General features: G+C 40.3%; 1 protein-coding gene across 2 annotated transcripts in view; it reads left to right on the plus strand.

Moving 5' to 3' along the window:
• The window catches only part of CARMIL1 (capping protein regulator and myosin 1 linker 1), a 197,679-nt gene that overhangs the window by 147,397 nt on the left and 35,210 nt on the right, over window positions 1–15,072 (plus strand). For both annotated transcript variants that reach the window (XM_084280476.1, XM_084280477.1), the window contains exons 27-29: window positions 4,028–4,203; window positions 6,067–6,154; window positions 8,951–9,100. In XM_084280476.1, coding sequence (XP_084136602.1) covers window positions 4,028–4,203; window positions 6,067–6,154; window positions 8,951–9,100 — 414 coding nt within the window. The remainder of the gene's footprint in view (window positions 1–4,027; window positions 4,204–6,066; window positions 6,155–8,950; window positions 9,101–15,072) is intronic.

Below are 15,072 nucleotides of genomic sequence, written 5' to 3' on the forward strand. Positions count from 1 at the left end.
AACCTGGTGTAGAGTTTCCACTTCAGATGTTTGGTTTGAATCACGTGTATGTATTGGGAGTGCCCCAAGAATTAGGACAGGCTACTTTTACAGGAAATCTTTTCACAAGTTTCCTGTCAGACTTCAGTTTTTGAGGTACATGTCATGGTTCTGTAAATCTTCTCACCAGATGAACCAGCTCTTGCTCAGAAACTTCTACCTTTAGTTATTTTAGATCTTACTGTAGAATAAGCAAGGAAGAGTCATCAATGCAGCATGTGGAAAGGTATCAGTCTGGGGAGAAGGCAAGGTGGGGAAGCTTCCGGATCTGTATGGGAGCTGATGAATTTAAGAGTATGGTTCTCAGGCAATTCAGATCTAAGCCACCTGGCCTGTGTTTTGTTATATTTAAACACATCAAAGAACCTGAAAGTGAAGTTTGAAGTTTCAGTTAAAACAACATGAAAATGTTTTCATCAGTGGGAATGTCATGAAGACAAAACCACATTACTAGTTACTTTTTCAAAATGAAAAAGCCAGTGAGAAGGAAAATGGTGCTGAACATTTAGTATTTGCCTCCCTTTCCGCATTATATGAAATAAGGTGAAGGTCACAGAATAATACAATCATAGAATTGTAGGGGTTGGAAGGGACCTCGAGAGATCATCGAATCTTTATCACTTGTTAAATTTCCATGGACATGGAAGTGATTTATCTGCACGTTTCTTCCTAGTGGAGCTTCTAGACTATTATTGGAACGGGAATAGTCAGCTCAGCCCTTATGTCAGGGCTCATACACTTAAATCAGTCCTGTGTGTTTGGGCAGTGTGTGTGGGGGGAAGCCTCTTCAGCTCTTGGAAAGTTATTTATAGTTCCTGGCATAAGATTGAATTAATGAGTCTTCCATTTATGCTTTTACACACTTACAGCAAAAGGCACTTTATCTCAACCATCCTAACTTTCACATTTACTTTTGATTTATGTGGCATTCAGGTTGTAGTGCCTTACAAGAAACTATAAAGTCATAATAATGCTCTTTCTGTATTGTAACACTCACTTTTGTTAGTTTCACGCTCAAGGCTGAAAGGTTTTCCCTGGAGTTATGAGGTGGTGTACTTTGTGTGGAGGAGAAAATGTTGAATGTGGATTAGGAATTTTTTCACCCCAGTTGTTTAGATCAATTCAAAACATCGCACGTAGCTTATTACTTGTGAAGATAGATGAGGCACCTCACAGACATACAGTTCTTCTTGCAATTGTGGGGGAAGAACATCCTATGTGCTGTAAGTGGAGTTTTGATTTTAAGCTTCCATAGCAACTAGAGCCTGATTCCAGAAAGGAGTGTTTGGAAATCTGGTCAATTCAATGAATGCATTGAAGCAAAGAGATATTTTATTAATTATTTTTTTTAAACCTCAAAGAAAGCAAAGGGGGGAAGGAAGAAGGTAGAGTAAGGAAATGCAACATCTTGGAGTGAGTTTAGTTGGCCAAAGAAGAAATTATAGTAAGGCCCTTGCATTTCGCATCTCCTGCTGTTGTCATGGACACGCAGAACCCGAAGATGCTTTATTCAGTCAGCAAAGGCCCAAGGGAAAATCATAGGCAAGGAAGTGGTGCTTAGGCAAGATAAAATTGTTGTTTAAGGGCAGGAGTGCTAGAACTATCCCTCCTAAATTCCATCCTAATGCAAAAACTTTGTTGGCTCCATCACCTATTGCATTTTTTTCACTAGATATCTTGATCCTCCTGTCCTTTTCCTCACTGTATCTTCCTGAATGTTAAAAGTTGTTAATTATGTGCAGGACTTTGTTCTCCTCTTACTGCACACCTGCTGACTTGCACTTGTGGCCTTGTGACTGAAATGTTTGCCCTTCCACAGTTTATCTTTTTAGCTGTGTGTCTCCATCACTGAAAGGTTTTGGGATGGAAGTAGAGGGTGAGGAAAGGTTCCTGTAGATGTAATAGTGGTCATATGAAATCTGCCACTGAAGGAATTATGTTCACTTAAATAAAGTTTTAAATTGCATGTTATCTGGGGATTTTTAGTAAAAATTAAATTTTGAAATTACCAGGTAAGGTCTTTAGTCTTTCTTCCTACTTCCCACTGACACCTTCAAGCAGCATGACCCATTTTGAGAGAAAACTGTGCTTTGTCCCATTCCTCTCATTCTCCTGTCTTCCTTAGGATTTTGAAAAACTGCTCAAAAGCTGCATGTGACATGGCATATATTGAAAAATCTGACATCATCATCTAATAGTTACTGCTTTCCCCACTTTTTTAGAGGATTCAGAGTTGTGGGAAGTGGGTCTTGTGCATGCACTGAAGCATGAACCAGGAGCTGTCTTTACTCTCACTGCCACCGTGGAAGCTCTGTAGCCTGAGGAGACCCTGCGGTCACTGGAGTGCAGCAGCGTGACAGCTGCAGTGTGCAGAGGAACCTGCTGCCAGAGAAAACCATCACCTTACTGATCTTTCCTAAGTAGCACTTCATGCTAGGAATGGATGTAGAGGGTTTTCTTTCAGATCCTGTACTGATGAGCCTTAACCTCTTGCAATCTCTGAAACAGGTTATTTAATGGGAAATAATTGGTGGTTGAACAGCCTGCTGAAGATACCTAAAATAGATTTCCTAGGTTGCTGGGACTGGAGATAGAGGAAGGTGGATATAGGACAAAGAACAGTTTCTTGTTAGGAAATACTGGTATATGTTTATAAATCTGTCTTTTATGTACATGAGGTATATATCAGCACATAGCTAAAACAGTATGATGACCACCTGATTCTTTCCTACCTTCTGAAGTCCTACCTAACCTTTATGGATACAGAAATAGAAAGCAATTAGAGGAACAAAGTTTCAGTGACACAAGGCACCAGTAGCGTTTCTGTGTCTTATCCTGATCCCTGTGTGTATACATTAGAGCTTACCTGCACTTTTTGTGACATAAGTTTGTACAGAGATGATTGTGAGGGATGGGGAGCCCTCACCTGTGTCTGTAGTGAGGGCTCTTTAGCCTTCTACTCAGGGCTCCGGTTTGGAAAAAAAACCCAGTAGGTGATAAAACAGGATTTAAACCAGATTTACCTTTTCTCACAGGCACAGATGGGAGATAAATCTATTGCAATTCAAAGGAGCTTCATAATATAACTTCATAGCATTGAGGGATATATGAAAGATTTTTCTAAGAGAAAGTCTGAGGCAAGAAACAGACTTTTTAATCCATCAGCAGGGGAGACCTTAATTTAAGAAAAAGAAAGTTATTGGGGGATTGGACTCCTGTTTCAGGAGTGTGTATGGTTTTCCTCTGTCCTGGTTTGGGGATTTGGTCAGTCATTTAAAAAGAATAAAAATTGTTGATTGCCCCTAAGATTCGCTGTGGACTTCACAGAATCATAAGGTTGGAAAAGACCTTTAAGATCATCAAGTCCAACCATTCCTGTCCTATGCTAAACCATATCCCTAACTACCTCATCTACCTTTTTTTAAAAGGGTATGTAAATGAGATGCATATATTAAAGTTTTGTGTGCCCAATGCTTGTAGCTACCTCTTAATATTTAGCTACTATATTCCATCCCTGTGTAACAGTTCTCAGGAGTCTCCTTTCTTCATATACTGATGTTTCTTACAAATGGGCAGGTCTGGAGCATTGGTGACTGAGAGCACAGATAGAGCGAAGGCAGCTGCAGCGGAGCACCCGCTGCTTCTACAGCATGCAGGGACAGCACAGGGGTGTGTGTATGCACAAGGGAAGCTAATCTGCAGTCCTGACAGTTAAACACAGACATGAAATTGTTTTGTACTTGATAAAGGTAGATAAGTACGGTTGTGGGTCACTTTCAAATCAGGTATGTTGTTCCTCCTTAGCTTTGTTTGTCAAATGCCTTTTACATTGCAGCTGGATTGCAAAATGCATTGGAAATCAGGAAGAAAACCAGTAAAAATTACAAATCTTATAATGTCGTAGTGATATTCACCAGAAAAGTGCTGTGATCTTCCAGCTAATGAGAATCTCAGTAGCTGATGTTAGCTTTTGCTTGCCGTGCTGCAGACGCTCCTCGAGTCCATGGTGGACGCGGCGGAGAACCTCTGCCCAAGTGTCATGAAGAAAGCCCGCATCCGGCAGGACCTGATCGAGGCCAGCACGGAGAAGATTTCCATCCCGCGCACCTTCGTGAAAAACGTCCTCTTGGAGCAGTCTGGAATCGATATCCTCAATAAAATTAGGTACTTTAAAAGACTAACCTGACAAAGTTTGGATTTTGGGAGGCATGTATGTGTGTTTGTGTAGTAGAAGATTTTTTGGATCGCTTTTGTGACTCACAAAGAAACATATTAAAGCATTCAGCGAGCAGGGAATTGTCCTGCTAGGGCTCTAGTGAACTTGGTTCATGAGATTCAAATAGTTGGAATTTCCAGGTGTGGTAACTTAATCAGAAGCCATTGCTTCTGATTTATTTAGTAAAGAGTTTTGGTTTATGGTACAGAAATAACATTTTTATGGCTGATAGATTGGGGTTTTTTTTAAGCCTGTTAATGTTCTCAGGTGCCACTGAATTACTGTAGTAGAGGGGAATTGCATTTCCTTGCTTTGGGTGCTAACTGTGCTTTGTTGGTGCTTATAGTCTTGTCCCGTAGCTGCTGCAATCACCTTAAACCTTTTTGCTTGTGTGGGAGTTACACAGAGCAGACAGACATTCTTGAAAAAGTGGAAACATGGATATTGAAACCACAAACCTTAAAGCAGAAACAGCTACCCTAAACAACTCTTACTTTGATCTTAAAAAAAAAAGTTGGGGGAGGGGGAGGTGGGTGCTTTTACCTGACCTTTTCTTGCATAGTTTTTTTTCATATTAAATATATACCGTATAATATATTTATGCTGCATAATCTGGTTGACCTGTACCTAAAGCTTTGCAGTTGCCATCCTTTGGCTAAGGAATCCTTTCTTCCTGATAGAAAAGCGTATCGTTGTGCATTGTGATGCTAATGTCTTTGCAGAAGAAGAAAACAGTAAGATGTAGAGATTAGTTTTGCAGAGCACAGTGAAAATGGCAGGAAAATGTGTTTAAGGTTTACCTGTGCTTTCAGAGGGTTTAAAATGGTTCAGGGAGTGAGTTTTGGTCACTTCGGTCCTATCTTGACCCTGAGACTACAATAATGCCCCTTCCCCCTTCTACCTGTAGAAGCTGGAACTGTCAGTGGGGCTGAGGGTGCCGCACTGTCACCCTTCCTGGTGTCTATTATTTGAAATTAATTCGTAAGTAACTGAGGGAAATCCCCTCACTCTGATTCTCTTCCCAGTGTGGCTTGGCCAACATTCTCCCTCCCTATGAATTGCATTGCTGTTCCAAGAAGTTTCTTGCCTTTTTCCCCCAGGCCCAGACTGAAATAGCTTTTGCTAATCCAGTGTAACTCAGTCCACGCATGAAAACCTTAAAAGAAAATTATCTTACTTGCTGGCAAGTGTCAATTGAAGCAGTTGGCATTGAAACCATAGAGGCATCAGAGATGGTGCGTTGGTGTTCCATGTAGGTCAGTGTGATGGGAAAGGCTGACAGGAAGTTTTTGAGACAGAAAGGGGTTAACTAGAGCAAATAGAAGCAGCAAAATCGTGGTGGGAGAGGCTGGAGAAGCAACATTGTACGGTTTCCCTTCAGCTGACAGACCAACACAAAAAAGGGGTTGAGGAAATGAGTGGATTGTAGTTGGTCCCTATAGTACCATTAAACAGGCAGCACTGTCCTATTCCCATTCATCTGACGTTGGCGTTTCCCTGACTTCAGCGGCAAAGCGTTCCTTACTGAGTTTCACACATGGTTTCTATTCAGCTCTCGTAGCCAGATGTTTTCATTTCAGCTCTTAGGAAAACGTTAGAAGCAGGTTAAATACGGTACAGAGGCTCTTGTGTTTATCGTGTGATTCACGAGTTTATTTCTGAAACCTGCAGTCATGTATCCTGACACCCTCTAATGTTTTATTTCTAATAAAGTGACAGCACACTGGATAGTCACTGCACTGTTGAACGTGTAATAGAGACAAAATTCTCTTGTGTGAATTAAAAGTGTCTCATTTTCAATCCTCACGCAGTGAAGTAAAGCTGACAGTGGCTTCTTTCCTGTCTGACCGAGTTGTAGACGAAATCCTGGATGCACTTTCCCACTGCCATCACAAACTGGTGAGTGTTTGCATGGTTGCTATCTGAATATGCTGGGAATCTTGACAATGTCATTACATTCTTGGCTTGTTCAGTTTGCCCTTAGCACAGCTATATTTTGAAATTGGTCTTCCTTTCATGGGCTTCACTGACATCATTTCAAATATGATCATGGGATGCTTCTGTCTTTGCTTTAAGGAGGATACAGCCTCAGGGGAGGCTGCATTACGTGTTTGTCTTCTTATCTTTTGCCCTGTTTTCTGATCTACCATCAGGATGCAGCACTGAGTGCTGGTTAAGAACAGTGCCAGTAGTTGTCCTGTTGAGATAAGGGTTGGTTGCTCCTGAGATGAGAGTTAAAATTTCCTCCTTCAGAGAGAGATGACTCCTTCTCTGAATGAATTAATCCTGAGGCTACATCAGAATGTAGGTATCAAGTTTGAAGAGAAAGGAACAGAAACATAGGCAAGGAAACAGTTTGGTTTTTTGAAGGTGCTGGTCTGTCAGGAGATAGAGTTATTTATTATAAAAGTACTTGCTTCATCAAGAAGAGAAGAAATACCTACAGGAAAATAGTTTGATTTCTGATGCAACAGGTGGTCATTCTCCTGATTGAAATGGCTCTTCAATCCTATTTGAAATTTCTCTTACTTCAGCTTGCAGTCATGTGTTTATTCTAATGCTTTTCCCCACAAGTTAAGGGAACCATATGTATTAATCTCTGTTTCCTCTTTATGAAAGTCCTCATACACAGAAAACAAATCACACTTTTCTTTGTCTCTTTTTTTCCACTTTCAAAAAAAAAAATTAAAAGGCTGGGTTATTTGAGGGTGTGTCTTCATGCTACTTACAGAGCAGCATTGTGTAAAGATACAACCTCTGGTCTCAGGAGCTATGTAGCAGCATCAGGCTGCCATGTGAGTGGCCATGTTAATTAGCTGCAGTTGGTCCTGGAGGAGGCTCAGCTGGCATTAGTAGTGGGCTGGCTCTGCCCAGGGAGGTTGCACAACTTGGACATACCCTGACTCTTGCACAGTAAGTCATTTTCTCCAGCCTGTGACTCACTTCAGTAAGTCCTGTGCACTTTCTCCAACTGTTTTAAAAGCCTCTTTTAAAATTATGGTCCCCAGAACCAGACAGACTCTTCCCGTGTTTTTACCAAAACTGTATATAGAAATTAAACTGTTCTTCCCCTGATACTCTCTGATCCACATGTTTACATATCCAAGGAGATAAGAATTCCTTCCATTTGTCAGAGTTTTAGTAATAGCTCACTTTCAGGACTGGGTTTGGTAGATCTCTGTCCCTTAGTGGCTCCTGAATGCTCTTCAGGACTGTATCCGTAGCTAATTGTTATTGCTCTTGGTTCCTGAGGCAGGATTGATTTGAGCTGATTTACTTTGTGATTAATTTTGAGCCTGTGTTAGTAACACATCCCTTTCACCATTTAACTCTCCCATGTTTCTGCAGATGAGTTCAGATAGTAGAGCACTGATGTAAACAGGGAAGAGTACAGCGCTCAAAGAAGCTGGTGGAGCACCTTCTGCCTAATTTGTCAGCGTTCATCTTCAACTGACAGCTGCAATCTGAGAGCTGGCAGCTAGCTCTTAATGCAGCAAAGATGAAATGCACTTGATACAATTCTGTGCCAGTTCCATAAATTGGAGTGTCACATACTACTAATTCAGCCACCTAAGAGTGTCTGTGGATGTTGCCTTGCCACAGTAGTGTTTGAGGCAAATTTGAGAAGTAAACCTTGTTTGACAAGACCTAATGTTCTCCTAATGTGCTGATGATTATTCTAGCCATTTTGGTGTGATTAAAGATAAACCTAACTGCTCTCCAGTTGTTTTTTCCTGAGTAGACACTAAGTGAGCTACAATTTATTCATCTCTCTACCCGATTTTATGGGTAACAAAACTACAGTTCACTGGTTTTCTGGAGTCCTGCTGATGTTAAGCAGTGGACTACAGCTCTCCCTAGCTGCCTGTTTGAAAGCTTCTGTGAGTGATTTGGGCCAAATGATCTTCAAGTGCTCTGAACAGATGTTATTTAATATTCTAGAACTAGAAAGTATTTAATAATTTTCCTCACAACATGAACCCACCCCATTCCAAGTACAATCCAGGGTGGTTTATGTAACATTCTCGGTGTTTTACTATGCAGGTCTAATTGTTATTATTGTTAGAGTTTTTCCTCTCTGATATTAAAAAAAAACAACCCATGGATCTATCATTAATGACTTTTTTTTTCTTTTTATTGTAATAATATAACTTCCTGGAAGTTGTATTATTCCTACCTATTTCTACCTATTATTCCTACCTATTTCCCTTGAATAAGGGATGATAACGTTTTGGCTGTCTGATGATTATTGAAATTATATTACCTGAGGCTGTATATATCTTTGTGTCATTTAATTTAAAAAATGATCCATAATGAACTTTCTCTTCCACCCCTATTATTTTCTTTAGAATAAAGATGGGATGGATGCTGAGAGAGCCCCATTAGACTCTTAAAAGTAAAAAGTAGGGTAGGCTTTTTATCTGATACCTCTTTCCTTTCTTCCTGTTAGACTTCCTCCCTTCCTAGAGTGTGTGATGGAAGTGGTTTTCCATCAAAAAAAAAAAAAAACCAGAGAGAAAAGAACATAACAAACAAGCCACATGTGAAGATTAATACACACTCCTGAGCTTTGCTTTTGGAACTGGTCTTCTAGGATCTGTGGTCACTTAAATTCTGCAAGCTTTCTGGATTGGTTTGGTTTGCCTTTTTTCAGCAGATCGATTGATCTGTTCCTGTCTTTGTCCTTGTCTCCAGGCTGACCATTTGACCAGACGTGGCAAACCACTTCCACAACAGGAATCACTGGAAATTGAGTTAGCAGAAGAAAAACCAACTAAGCGCTCTATCATCACAGTGGAGGAGCTGACAGAGATAGAACGCTTGGAGGATCTGGACACCTGTATGGTAAGACGTGTTCCCCAGCGGGTTTGGTTAAACTGGAAGAAAAACATTTGGAAAAATGTCATTTGCCAGTTTCATGGTCTCAGGAAGCTGAAGTTAGGAATTGGCTTGGGGCAAGAAGAAAAAGTTCCCTTGTGGACATTTTGTTCACGTTGCATGTTGCTGTTCAGCAAAGGGAAAGCCTTTCCCTTTTCTTCGGTTCCCATTGCCTGGTACCTATTCAAGGGCCTTTTCCTTGCATATATTGCTACAATCAAGCTAATAGAATAAGTATCTCTTCCACTGGCCACAGCTTCACGGGGGTTCCATTGCAGTGGTAAATTGGGACCGTGCTATCCTTTGGCAACACGCTGCTTTCTGCCTTTGTCTGTCTTCTACTTGACGTGGATTCCTCTGAGCTGTAACAAAAAATGATTCTGCCTGGAAGTTGTATTATTGGCCATGAACAGAAGCTGATTTTTTAAAATCAGCTTTTGTATGTGTGGAAGAAGACTTAAGACTGTGCTGAAGTGACACTACAGGGCAAGCTTTTCAAAAATAACTGAGATAGGAGGTGAGATTCAGTCAAAATGCTGAACATATTTCAGCAAAGTTCGTTATAAAATCCCATGTGTGACTTTTATAATGGATGGCTATGTGCTGTCTCGTGATCCTGTGTGAGATGTGAGTCTGCAGAATTCCAAATAAATGGCTTGCTAAATGTTTTCAGTCTCAAACTCCCCTCCACTAAGCTCATGCTGTTGAGGAACTCTACTGTGGACAGAACCTCAGGGAGAGCTTCTCTTCTACAACTTAGTCTGATAAGTTGTCGCTACTGCAAGGGATGGGCTTTCTCTTCTGCCTCCTCACCCATATGCTTTCAGAGGAAGCCAAACTGGCAGAAAAAAATGATTGTATCTTTTTTGTAGAGGAAGTTTTGTTGGTTCAGCTCCCTGAGTAGAGTTACTGCAGTCAAACAAGTACAGCATAAGAGAGGGAGCAGCAGGGTTGCTGCGCTCTGCAGCAGCAGATCTGTGGTTTTGCTTAGCTATCAAATGAAAGCACATCTTCACTGCAAATATCAGCATAAAATAGTTCTCTCTCCCTTCGAAATCTCCCCCTTCCTCATGATTTGATTTGATGCAATGTTTGTCTAAACACCACAAATCCCTGTGAGTCATGGAGTGTTGACTGCATCATCTGGCTCATCACTGGTACTTTCAAGTTCCAGATGCTTTTTGTATCCAACATTCAGTAATCATTTGGAGCCTTAAATCCTGTGGAAGAGAGACATCCCAATAAAATATGTAGCATCTGAACCCTCTACCTATAGATTACTTTTTCCATGCTGGCTTCACTTATTAAAAAAAATAAGCTAAGTGCTCATTTTGACACACACACACCCTTTAAATTTATTCTTGTGGCTTGTTAAAAGTAATAATACTGGAAATTTAAAAAATAGCTCCTGTCTTTATCTCATATCACCATGGTTATATGAAAGGATCATATCACTGTGCTGTTATCTTTCACTTTGGCCATATTAAAATAATGGAAATGTGATGGTGCTTACACTGTTTAAAAGATGCATTAGATGCTAACAGTTCTTATTTTCATAAGTGTTTATATCTCTCTTCATTGTTTTCGTTCACCCTCATCTTACACAGAGACTCAAATACCTTTGTAACCCAGATTCTCATCAATATCTAATTTCAGAAGAGAATGAAGCTTCAAATAAACATGAGACAGTAATCTTACTGCTAAAGAACCCATTTATTAAAAAATGTAATCTGTTTCTAAGAGCTGCTTGCTGCATCCGGGGTGCAAGTGGTATCAGTTGCTGTTGTAAATATATATATATATAAAAATAGATACCCCCAAGAGGCTAATGCAGGGATTTTTACTTGAGCTCGTGTTCTTACTGAGTTTGTTGCAACTAAATGCATCTTAAGAAGAGATTTCTTAGATTTTCTGGGTGCAGTTAGTGGTTTCAGAGATAGCCAAAATACATCACTTGAAAAGCACTGTGGGAAAATCATGTGGATTTCAGATATTGTCTTTGAAAAATTAATGCAATTTGTGGCATTTTTTAAGCATCCTACAGATGATTGCATGGAAATGCATGAAACCTTCTGAAAGGGGCAGCAGTGAATGCTTTGTGAGCTGGTCAGTGCAGGAAACGGGTACATTGCTAAAAGATTTTACTAGAAAAAGAAGCGTATGTTTTTATGAACTGTAATTATGCAACTAATTTCCTTTGATTTTTTAATCTTAAATGAGAAATAATTATTTAGATCCCACTTCCAAAATGGCATTAGTCCAAGCTTGGACCACCACGCAGGGGGAGATGATTGTTGTGTTTTGTTGGGGCTTTTTTCCAACTGCAAAGCTGGATTCTCTTTGCAGCTCTGTTACCTTAAGCAAGCCCCTTCTCTTCATTCCTGTATTGAAGAAGCCTGTCAAGGATCAGTATTCTGGCTGAGGCAACGTATAAAACAGTGTTTTCTTATGCACCAGCCTCCCTTGAAGATGTATTTGAACAACCTGGGGGGAAAAATGTATCCAGGTTCAGTTTTGACTTGATGGTTGTGGGTGGATTATGTAGCAGTGAAACCAGGTGAATGGCTGTGAACGAGGTAGATATTTTTTGGAGTAAAATGCTTATGAGCTGTTTGTTCTTATAACTGGTTTGAAACTGGAAGACCTGAAGGTTTCTTTCTAAAACTTGGATGGGCAGACTGAGGGCCTGAAACCTCTAGTGCTGGTGGCAGAGCAAACAAACAGGCGTTTGTGCTGGTGTGTTTCACTGACTGCCCACCTAGTTCTCAAGCAGGGTGCGGAGCAGCTGTTTCTGGGGGGAGCAGAGTTGCCATCCATCGCTTCCAAGTTTCAGATGTGTAAACACCACAGGCAAGACAGGATGAAATATCACAATGCCCCACTGTAAAAGATTTTCACATGTTATTTCTTGTATTTTGTTTTTTTTTCATTGTGGGAATTAGGATTTATGAAATACCAACCTGTGCAGCTAATGCTTATTAGCTTCAATTTAGGATTTGATTCTCATCCAACCTTTAATGATGGCCGGAGAGCCCATAATATGAAAGATTTGTCAGTCATACCAGAATTTGCTAGTCTGTTAAATGATTTCTGAAGAACACTGGGAGTGATTGAGTGGTCCAGTGTAGGACTCAGTAGCTGGAATGTTACGGACCACAAGAGTTTTTGATCTCCCTGAGCTGCAGTACAGTAAATTGATGCTTCCCTAATCTGCAGCTGTCTTAGTTGCTGAAGTTTAATTAGAGCTGTGCTGATGGTAATAAGTCATTAGATAAAAGTTGTGTGCAAATAAGATGGAGAGAAAAATCTTTACACAGAAAATTACTTACTATTCTAAGATTAAAGGAAAAACCATGGCCTGCTTTTTAGAGCTTACACTCAATCATGAATTAACTTCATAAAATAGTATGCAGCAAGAATTTTTCTGTGCATACGTGACAAGAGTGACAGGTTTTAAACTAATGCATGCATTTTAAAACTAGCTTTAAATAGAGCACCCTTTTTTTTACCAAGACTGAGTATCATATACCTTGGTGTGTGTAGTTGTGTAGGTAGATGCTAACTCATTTAATTTTATGTAATGCTTCTAGTTGTACTTTATTCTTTCATAGCTATTAGATTGTTGTAGAAAAGAAATGAAATGGTGCTCAATTCCTCACCAAAAGGTAATGGAGCATCTTTGTTAGATCATGTTTAACAGTAATGTTGTAATGTTTGGGGTTTATTTTTAAGATTTTGAATGTTAGTTTGGCTTCCAGAATGCTAAAAAGAGGTTACTAGAGTTGAGCCTGCTATTTAAAGAAAAGTTTTGAAGAAATAGCTTTTGTACTAGAAATCCATGTACTCATCATCTTGAAAATATCCATTTCAGCAATATGATTTTATTGCTGTAGCAAGTAACAAACATACAACCAGGGCAGGTATTGTTTTTAGAGCAAAACAGAGATTATTTCCATTATGGAGAGATATAGTAGGAAATTGTTTGAACCATGTAAAGGAACTGTAGGTTGTAATCCACAGGTCTGCTTGTAAAACGTCTTTAAAGTATTTCAGTGTAAGATTGAAATGCTTGGATGGTGAATTATGTGCTTGCAAAAATGCTTGTAGCAAATAGAGATGAATATTGGATCTTAGCCCTTTCTCATCTATTTCTAGTTTTAACCACAGAGATGGGTCTGTGACTTTGATGGAAGAAAGTTAAGTTTTTGGCTTAAAAATTCCCATTAGAAATATATCAATTTTTAATTATCTTGAACAATATACTTCACCTGTACAGTAAAAAGGATAATTTGCAGAAGTAGCACAACACTTGCAGAGCAGTGATGTAAGGGTTTTTTTTTTCCTTGGGAATGTACTAACTAGTCATTATGAAAGATTTACCGTGCTAGTCCAGTATCCAGATGAAGATGTATGAACCCGTGGGTCCTGAAAGACAAAGGACATATAGATCTCAATGTTTTCAGAGGAAAGGGAGAAACTTCACTCACTACACCAGAATTCAGTTATTTTTAAGAAAGAAAACACACAAAGCACTGCCTGAATGCTTCTCTCTACCCCCTGCCTCCAGCAAAAACAAATTAAAATGAGAACAACAGAAATCCCTCCGGTTGCTATAACCAGAGGAAGGATAAAATCGTGGTACAGACATGGACTTATACATGTGCTGGTACTTGAGGAGAACAATTCAAGTAGAAATTCTGTGATATGGCCTGATGTACTACCACATCTCCTTCTTGTTGCTCTCTGTTTACCTGTAGCAGAATTGTCTTGGGTGTAGATAGCCAGCCCTTTGGATGAAGGACTGATCACCTACTGCAGTAAAACCCAGTTCCTGTTGGACTCCTTATGTTCTCCTGCAGCATAAATAAAGCTTTAGCTCTGTGGACTGGCTTAATCCAGGAAAAGTCATTGTTCTTTCTGTAAAAGAGCATTTCCATTTCCCCTGCACGCAGCCCTTTCCATCCTGCCCACACCCTCAAACCCGCGCTGGTGTTCACACAGCCTCCCTGCGACTTGGGTGTGGGAATGGATTCAGCTGAAAACGAAGCCTTTTATGGAGGATTTATTTCCCAGGTTAGTTTCCAGGCTGGCCAGTCCTCTCGCTGAGTTCACAAAACAAATCCTGAGCGGGGGGAACAAGCAGGCAGAGATGAAGGCAAAGGCAGCAGCCTGGATGAATGCCGGATTAAATTGATTGTGACACTTGAGTTTCTCCCTTGTATGCATTAGCAGAAATGGTCCTTTGATGTGTCGTAAATACAGCGCTCTGTGGGAAGCTAGGGATTGGCATTACCCTACGTGAGAGTATTCTTGGCTTCTGAAAAGGCTCCCTCGCAGGCATGCGAGCAAATCTTCTTCAGTGGGAGGCCAGGAATATTTCTGACTCACCCTGAACTAGACTAGTTTGTGAAAGCATCACCAGGAGGGTCAGAGCGTGGTGCTAGCGTGCTCCCTGCGCCCTTCCCTGCACACGCAGTGCTGTGCTCTGGCTGAGAACGCCTGAGACAAAGGGAGCAGGTGTGATAATTTTGCAGAACCCTTGAATACCTTATTTTGCAAGTTGTACATATGTTTTAGCCTCACCATTAGCCTTTGGAGTATATTACATTTAATTGTGAATGTTTCTGTTCTATCTTTTCCGGGGGTCCTTTACACATAGTTTTGCAGCACCCTCACTGCCCTTAGAGGTCCTTACCCATGTTTATTTCATGCCTGTTACCTGTATAGACTACAGACTGCAGTCTCACGGGCTGAAACACTTGAAAAGAAATCTGGCTTTCAGTGTCATCTTCTTGGCCTCTGAGTGGAAGGAGGTGATGGGTGATTGACACATAGTGTGCATTCCGTAAGCCAACTAAGATATTGTAGTCAGAGTTCAAAGCTGTTTCTCATAATCTAGGGTATGTTATTGGCACAATATGAAGTAAATGAAGAATGTG

This window comes from Gallinula chloropus (genome assembly GCF_964237585.1).
Source record: "Gallinula chloropus genome assembly, chromosome: 2".
NCBI classification, from domain to species: Eukaryota; Metazoa; Chordata; class Aves; order Gruiformes; family Rallidae; genus Gallinula; species Gallinula chloropus.